The following is an 8,577-nucleotide window of genomic DNA, read 5'->3' as shown; positions in this document are numbered from 1 at the left end:
TATACGATTACATTTGTGAAGTCTTTCAGTTAAACACTTTACGATATTTCGTAATAACTTGTGTTTATTCCACAATACTTTCTTTCTGTTTTGTTGCAAATTGAGCAACCATCTTAAGATTCAAGTAGATTGTACCCGAGCAGGAAAAAGCAACATTTGTTTTCAATTTATCAAATGATGTTAAATTACAAAGTAGCGTGTGTTTGAACAATCCCTGGTGAAAAACGCGAAAGAATGATTACGTTTAAAATTTTGATCTCTTTTTAATTTGTTTAGGACATCTGAAATATTCAACTTAAAAGTAACGACTTACTGCTTTACACCATGTTCTTAAATTTGATTGGAGGCTTAACAAATAAAATTTTCCCCACGTGCAGTTTCTAATGAGTGTTTTCACTATATATTCATTTGGAAGGCATTTAAAATTATTGATAAGTTTAAATGAAAAACGTCAGTGTCACGTGACTGAGGGAAGTTATATTTTATTTCAGGTAAGACATTGAAATACAATTAATAAGATATGAAATGTATACAATATTATTACAATAACCACATTGTATAAATCGGTGGAGTAATACTTAATATGGATGATTTATAATATTAAATAGCAGCATTTTTATTTTCAACTTCCTCTAATTAATAGCTTTGACTATGTGGTACCAAACAAATTTAGTGTAACTCAGTGGTAATCGTTGTTTATTGTTTTGTCAATAATCAGACCGTTGGTTTTTTTTTTCGTTTGAATTGTTTCACATGTCATTTTTTATTATAGCTGACTGGATTTTTCTCATTGTTGAAGGCCGTATGGTAAATTTCAATTGCTTCGATCCACTGCATCTAGACTCTGATTACTAGTTCAACTTGTTTCTATGGCAATCAGACTACTTTCACATGTCTCATATTAAGTTAGTCAATTATGGGTCAAATGTGTAATCCTGCTAACTGAACTCTGGTCTTTCAAATCTACATATATGTGGATCAAATGCCACCTCGATTTACTTTACACAACTTCATATTTTCATTGCAGTCTTCTTTGTAATTTTGTTCCTAAACAAATCTTCATTTTTATGATACCCATGCTGTCTTTTTTCTGAGTGCGACTTATCGAATAAGAATTATCACTGTGTGTGTGTTTACAAGAGAAACACGACGGGTTCCAAATGTGGAACAGGATTTTCTTTCCACTCCGATACGCCTGATATCACCCGCGTTTTTGGTTGGGTTTGTGCTGCTCGGTACTTTGTTTTCCTTGTTGGGTTTTGTGAACTGTTGTTAAGTCTTTTGTCATTTAAGTTGTTTCAGTATACATGTAACCATTAAATTTAATAATAAAGTTTCTGTGAAAAAATCAAAAAAATCTTGATTCCCTAATTACTCGCGATCGTTAAATATTTTATTGTATTTATATTTAAATTTTTAAGCCTAAATATAAATTGCATTCCATTTTAACATTATGAAGACAACTACGAATTCCTCTTCAGATAATTTATTTGACGTAATAAATTCATTTCAATTTGACTTGTTTTAAAAACACCATATACTGACTATTTTTATTTATGGGTACTGTTTTGTCGTTATCTTGACTTACGTATAACCCCCCTTTCATTCATTTTCACACTTACAAAAGAACACATACAGAGTTCTTAATTTAACAACGTAGATGCCGTCAACATCTATTAATTCAAAAGACAATTTTATAAATACAACACAGAATGGAAGAAGAGTAGTAATTGTTAATACTGTCAAAATTAATTGTATGAAATAAGAACAGTTTTTTAAAATCCGATTTTTGCCATTTATCTTACACGTTAATATCAAAAAGAGGTTGCGGTATGATTGCCAATGAGACAACTGTCCACATAACTTATTTTTAAAAGCAGTTATTCATTGAGATGTTCATCTCATGTACGTCCATTTGTTATCCTTTCTTTTCCTATCATACAACCAAATTAATATTTACCTTAGTTTCATGCTTTAGAAAAACAACAACACTCAAGCCGGCACTATTTTTGTCAATAATATGTGAACAGATCACTGTGAATTATTTACAAAAAGTCTATCTGCAAACATTTTTACATAGGGGATTTGAAAAAAAAGTGTTTTTTTTTTAAAACCAAGAACGAAAAACAGCTAACGATGTGTCCCTTGTTACATTCCAATAGCATAATATACTTATTTGCAATGTTGAGTACACATGCACAAACAACTTATTACTGTTTATACCAACATGGTATTTACTGGTATTTTAATTCTTAGTACATCATGAATTTATCCAAAAATAAAATATCTATCTATACATAGTAGGTACAATTAAAAGCAAGAAAATGAATTCAATTAAAAAAAATATATAGTTCATATTTTAAGTATGATGTTGTATTATTTGTGTCTATTTATGATAAACGTTTCTTAAATAAAATCTAGTGGGTCGGATTGCATATCGCATATAATTGATGTAATTGCCTTCTTTAAATACCACATAACAATAAGGCTTTTGTTGAAATATTATCTTCTAAATGGCAAAAAGAAAATGAAAACTACAGTTTGCTCGTTAGCGAAACAACATAGATACCAAGTGGAATACGCTTTAGTCTTTCAATAGCTTGATATTATAATTTGACTGAACATGTACAGCCAAATGTAACATTGCTTTAATGAACGAAACAAGCATATTCACCATAATTAGATTTATGAAAATTGAAGAATGATTTTTTATTATGACAGGAAAACAAATACATCTTTGCTCCCGGAAGATAAAAGGTGTTTTAGGGAAGCATTTCATTTGAAGACAAATTGTTTATATGATCATACATTATTTTTTTATTTCGTCATTTCAATATCATAAACGGTGATCTTGTCTTCTGATATGTATAGTACTGTCAATCCTTTCATATTTTTATAATATTGGTGCTCTTGTCTCATTGGCATTCACCTTTAATCTTCTCTTCGTGCATTCTTGAATTATACAAAAGTGTTATGTTTTGTTTCAGATTCAAATACGTTACTCAAAGTCCTATTTGAAATGACTGTGTTGATACCCCAAACACGGAAGAATTCCACAGAGGGTAACAATGGTCATTGTAGACAAAGTATGTTTGGACTAAAAACTCCAATATCTAATTGTCGACGACGTAATGACCTGGACGATTTTGATGGTATTAGAAGTATTTTATCACACAGGTACTAAAACACTAATTGAAAACATCAATTAGAATAAAGTTCATATGGACCTTTTTTATAAAAAAATGTTGACTAGTACTGAATAGTTTTGCTTTTTATTTTAGCAATTCTTCGTAATAAAAAAGATAGGTAAAACTACAAGATCAGTACGTAATTGACAGTCTGTTGTCTATCCGACAGCATATGACAAGCAGACAATCTAGTTTCATCTTTTAAAAGCGTATGTTTGTGCATAAAATAACATGTTCATTAATTTTTGAGTCATATCTATTCTTTTAAAAGAGTATAACATTATTATTCAATGAAATACTGACCACATTCATAATAGTTTGTACATTTAGATTTGAGCATCTAACCATATTTTGTTTCCAAATTACAGCAGCGTCGAAGATCATTGGACTAGATATGTGCAAAATGACGGTAGTTTATTCTATGTTTTAGTCAAGGAATCTTGTAGCCGAGGAAAGCACAAAACGACCAGATGCTATTACCATTCAGACACAGTACATGACACAGAAATGGCGTTAAGCCCTTCGGAAAAACTTTCTTCGAATGTTCATGATGAAGTACATAATCGTGAAGCAAGACTTGTTGAAGACATTAGTTGTAACGATCCTACAAGAACTCATACTTGTCATGGTCATGAAACAACCAATTTTATAAAATCTAGTCATGACCAATATACCGATGTCTTTTTAGACGAAAGAGAACAACATATTCTATGTTCAAAGGGACGATGTAATTGTAATAGAAACGACATAAACTACAAACATGATATTAACCACAAGAGCACAACAAACAAACATTCATCAGACCATGATTGTGACAGTGGTATCCATAGTGATTCTGATAGATCTTCTATAGACAGTGTATCGTCAAATAACGAGAAGACTGCCACGAAACCTAGAAAACTTCACTTTTCTCATATGATCAGTTTTAATAGATTGAGGTCTAGATTTCGACTAGAAAAATGAAATCGAGAAGCGAAACAATTTCAGTTTTTCCTGATGATTCATAAAAAAGCATTTGTCATTTACTCTGATAATTCATCTTTGTCATAAAAGTTTAAACTTAAATTATAAAACAGCTTGAGTTATTTAATTTTTACTAGTTGCACAGTCTTATGCCATCGACTGATTTAGGAAAATAGCAAATTAAAAAGTTAAAATGTTGATATTTTATTAGGTAACAACTTATTTCAAATGTGTTTATATTCCCCAAACCCGTCAAGATTTTTTTTTCTTTCTGTATTATTCTATTTATACTTATAAATATTTTGATTAATATTTTTAATGGCGAATTTGCAATGCTTTGTGGAAGTCTTGTGGACATGATTTGCAATTTCTTTTGATATAAATTGATATCACCTTTTAATTCGAAACCCACTATAAGAAAGTGTTTGTGTCTTTGTAAAGAAGAAACGTTCATCTGGCGTACAAAACATGTATATAAAAAAGATGTGGTATGATTGCCAATGAGACACTTTCCACAAGAGTCGAAATGACACAGACATTAACAAATATAGTTTACCGTACAATGAGCAAAGCACATAACGCATATTCGGATATAAAAGGCCCGAAATGACTATGTAAAACAATTCAAACGAGAAAACTGACAGCCTAATTTATGTACAAAAAATGAACGCAAAACAAATATGTAACACATAAACAAACAAGAAAAACACACTGAAATACAAGCTCCTAACTTGTGACAGACACGTATATAAAGAAGCCTTGTATATTTGTTCGTTGCCTTTATTTAAAAAAAAATAATCGATTGAAGAACAACATCCCTGGAAAAATTATTGTGGTAGTAAATTTTGTTTTCAAAAAATATTCCAATTAAATTATAAAAGACACTTATATATTAATGATGTACATGCAATTTTAGAAGTTAGTGTTTACAAAACCAGTAGCAACGTATCTTTTGTGAAGGGAGTAATAAAACAAGTGTAACCAATGAATTGTATCTAAATGTTACGACGAACAACGCATTACAACATTTTTCCAACCCAGTCTTTAGCTATCGAACACTGAACTGCATTGGGTGGTGACACATATTTTAAAACTAGTTACTCGTCGTGAAGTTTGGATTTTGACATCCATTATGTACAAATACGTTATACGTTTAGGGTGTATCCTATTTGTAAATTTAGAACTAATTACTTTGAAAACAAAAAATGTCATATTGCAAGACCTTCACTAGGACGTAAGGGTATGCATACCATTGATATACCATGATATAGTATTTTGTTTGGTATCAATTAATTACGTGTGTCGATTAAGGAGATAAGACGTGGATTAAACGATATGTGATTATAATCTTACCCTTTCGGAAATGACTTGCGTTTCATAACAGAAAAGGTTACACAGGCAATATAAACTGTACTATCATCAAATGATCAATACTCATTCTTGTAAGGGTTCTATACTTAGTAATATGACATTTATAACACTGAGCAGATAATCTAACAAAATTGTGAAAATGAATTCAACCTTACAAATATTTTAGCCACAAGCATCACTGAAGGGACATGTATTGTCGAAATGCACATCTGGTGCAAGAAAATTGGTACCGTTAATTTTATGACATCCTCTTACCAGCCCCTATTTACAGTGATAAAGGTATATCGGTGAGAAAATAAGATCATCGGACACAGTTTTAATAGTAACATCTCGAATGAATTCGGTCAAATTCGATTATCAATGTCAGAGTTAAGTGTTTTCAGAGAAGGGGTCTTTGTCCAACTTATTTTGCGACAGACGTCAGTAGCAAAGTATTGTCAACAGTTCATCTGAATTCTTCAATGTCTATCTCCACTTTATTTCGTTATAATGGGTTCATTGGTTAGGCACTTAACTAATGTGATTCAAACATTACATAGGACTTGATAATGAAGATGCAAATTTGAATTATGTATATCTTATTTTTCATATTTTTAAGTTTGCAGTTTTCTACCTCAGGAATATATGACCTTAGCTTATTTGGCCAAACTTTTAGAAATTTCGGTTCTCAATGCTCTTCAACTTCGTACTTTATTTGACCTTTTGACCTTTTTTGGATTTGAGTGTCACTGATGGGTCTTTTGTAGACGAAACGCGCGTCATGTGTTAATACAAAATGTAATCCTGGTATCTATGATGAGTTTATTCTTCTATAAGGGCTCATCATTGACGCTCGAATGAAAAAAATCAAAAATGCCATATTACGTTCGCATGTGGAAAGCATTGAAGATCAAAATTATGAAAGACTATGCCCAGAAGATGTACGGTAATACATTCCTTGTGTTAATAATCCTTCGTATTCAATCAATTCAACGTTTTATAAACAGTTAATTTATAAATATGACCAAATGAATATCATGTCATATCAACACTAAAGTCCCGATGACTGTGCTGGTGATACCATCGAGGAAGAGAAGTATCTCGCCTTTAGTAGATACTGTTTTGGTAGTTTTTATCATTGTTCTACCAAGACTTTATATATTTAGTGCAAACTAAATTAACCAATTTAAAAAAAAACCACTCAGAACTCCCCTTTCCCATGCTTTAAACCGAACAATGTATTCAAGGTTATGAGGTTTACCAATCAAACTTTTAAGCAAAAAAGAGAATTTAACCTAGACAAATTTGGCAGAAATGTCAATAGTAGGATTAAAATGTCTTCAATAATCAACGTCTTACCAAAGGAGATATTTATAGATAAGATTTTTATCTTTTTAATAACTCCGATCATTTATAATTGAGATCTTATTTTGAGAAGACTTGACAAAAGATTACAATATCATTGTATAATGGAGGTATTGTTTGATGTTGTCAAGCTAGTATCGAAATATTTAGTAAAATCGTTATGTTATGAGTTAAGTATGTTCTTAACAAACGATTTAAATTTCTATTGTGCAAAGTATTTTTATAAAGGCCTCTTGGTTGCAATTGTATTTTCCATTTTCGATTTTGGGCTTTAATTATTGTGCACTCTGACTGAATTTGTATTGATTGAAGATTCATTTTCCAAAATAAGTATTAATATAAAAAAAGTAGATGTCTGATTGCCAATGAGACAACTATCCACAAAAGACCAAAATAACACAGACATTAACAACTTTCAACAATGAGCAAACCCCATACCGCATAGTCAGCTATAAAAGGCCCCGATAAGACAATGTAAAACACTTCAAACGAATAAGCTAACGGCCTTATTAAATCCGATTATCTTATTTTATGCATCTTTATACACCTACTGTCTTTGCTGAAAGGGGTAAACATAATGATGAACATTCTGGGTTTTAGGATATCGTTAGATACAATTTTGATGCACACGCGTACGACATAAGTAAATGTTTAGATATTTTAACACTACAAATACGTAACTTAAATTAAGCTTAGTCTAGTATCACATTTCTCCCACGAGAGTTAAACATACAAAAGAAGTCATTTACAATTATATATAAAACTGCATTTTCAACTCTGCGTGAATGTCGCACGTCGGTTAAATTTAGTTTACAAATGAAAGGATTTATAGATGAAAGTCGCAGTGTATTAGTTAAAAAAGAGAATCTTATTCAAATTACCCGTTTGAAATATAATTTGAATGTTATTTAAAGAAGAAAAGTATTAAATGACATTTTAAATAGATTCCCCTGGTACTTGCATATACTCACGCCGATTTGACAATTAACGGGTCATATATACGCATGTAAAGATACACTGTAAGGAATGTCAATAGTTATCTGATTTGCTGTGTTTGTGCATTTGATTTTGCCAATTGCTTAAGGACTTTCTGTTTAGAATTTTCCTCGGAGATCGTTTTTTTTTTTATTACTTTTTATGTAGCTATATCTAAAACAAACCATACATATACAAAATTGTTCTGTATGTATATGTTAAGACTGAAATACATTTTTATGTCAAAGGAAGATACAAAAAACCCTGGCATTGAACGAAAAATGACGAAATGACAATTAGTCATTAAAATATTACATAGAAGACTTGGGACTCAATTAATACGCACCCCAACAAAAACAAGGGACGATCTCAGTTTTCGGTTGTTCATTCTATTTATTTGTAATAGTATATATTGTTATGGCTGAAGTCGTAATTGACACATTTTTTTAAGGAATCTATAGTTTTAAAGCTTATATTACTTCGTATTTGATTTAGACTTCCGACGGTTCTGATTGGACCAACACTTGACAAAAAACCCATGTGGTGTACTAAATTATAAGTCTCGTGTATTTGATTGTCTTTTTAAAATTTGGTAAAAATGTTTGATTTTCTATTAATTTACTACGAATGAAATTGGAATGATTCGGTACAGTCAGATGTATCTATCCCAAAATGCACAAATAAATGTATTTGCAAATTTTTCGAAATTTTCAATGTATGTATGTTTGATTTGTAC

The 8,577-nt window shown here is 30.7% G+C and overlaps 1 protein-coding gene across 1 annotated transcript; it reads left to right on the top strand.

Moving 5' to 3' along the window:
- Positions 1 to 427: 427 nt before the first annotated feature.
- On the top strand, positions 428 to 4,265 carry LOC134696127 (uncharacterized). Its single transcript, XM_063557745.1, has 3 exons — positions 428 to 491; positions 2,988 to 3,177; positions 3,557 to 4,265. Exons 2-3 carry the CDS (start codon positions 3,020 to 3,022, stop codon positions 4,149 to 4,151), a joined length of 753 nt encoding a protein of 250 aa, XP_063413815.1. The 5' UTR covers positions 428 to 491; positions 2,988 to 3,019; the 3' UTR covers positions 4,152 to 4,265.
- The last annotated feature ends 4,312 nt before the right edge of the window (positions 4,266 to 8,577 follow it).

The sequence above is a fragment of the Mytilus trossulus genome, chromosome 14, assembly GCF_036588685.1.
Source record: "Mytilus trossulus isolate FHL-02 chromosome 14, PNRI_Mtr1.1.1.hap1, whole genome shotgun sequence".
Classification (NCBI taxonomy): domain Eukaryota; kingdom Metazoa; phylum Mollusca; class Bivalvia; order Mytilida; family Mytilidae; genus Mytilus; species Mytilus trossulus.
Note: the sequence above shows the minus strand (reverse complement) of the source record. Positions and strands in the feature narration are given on the sequence as shown.

Coding starts and splice junctions, on each gene's coding strand:
- LOC134696127 (XM_063557745.1), top strand. CDS start 3,020: ATGACTGTGTTGATACCCCAAACACGGAAGAATTCCACAGAGGGTAAC. Junction 3,178..3,556: donor AGAAGTATTTTATCACACAG/GTACTAAAACAC, acceptor TCCAAATTACAG/CAGCGTCGAAGATCATTGGA.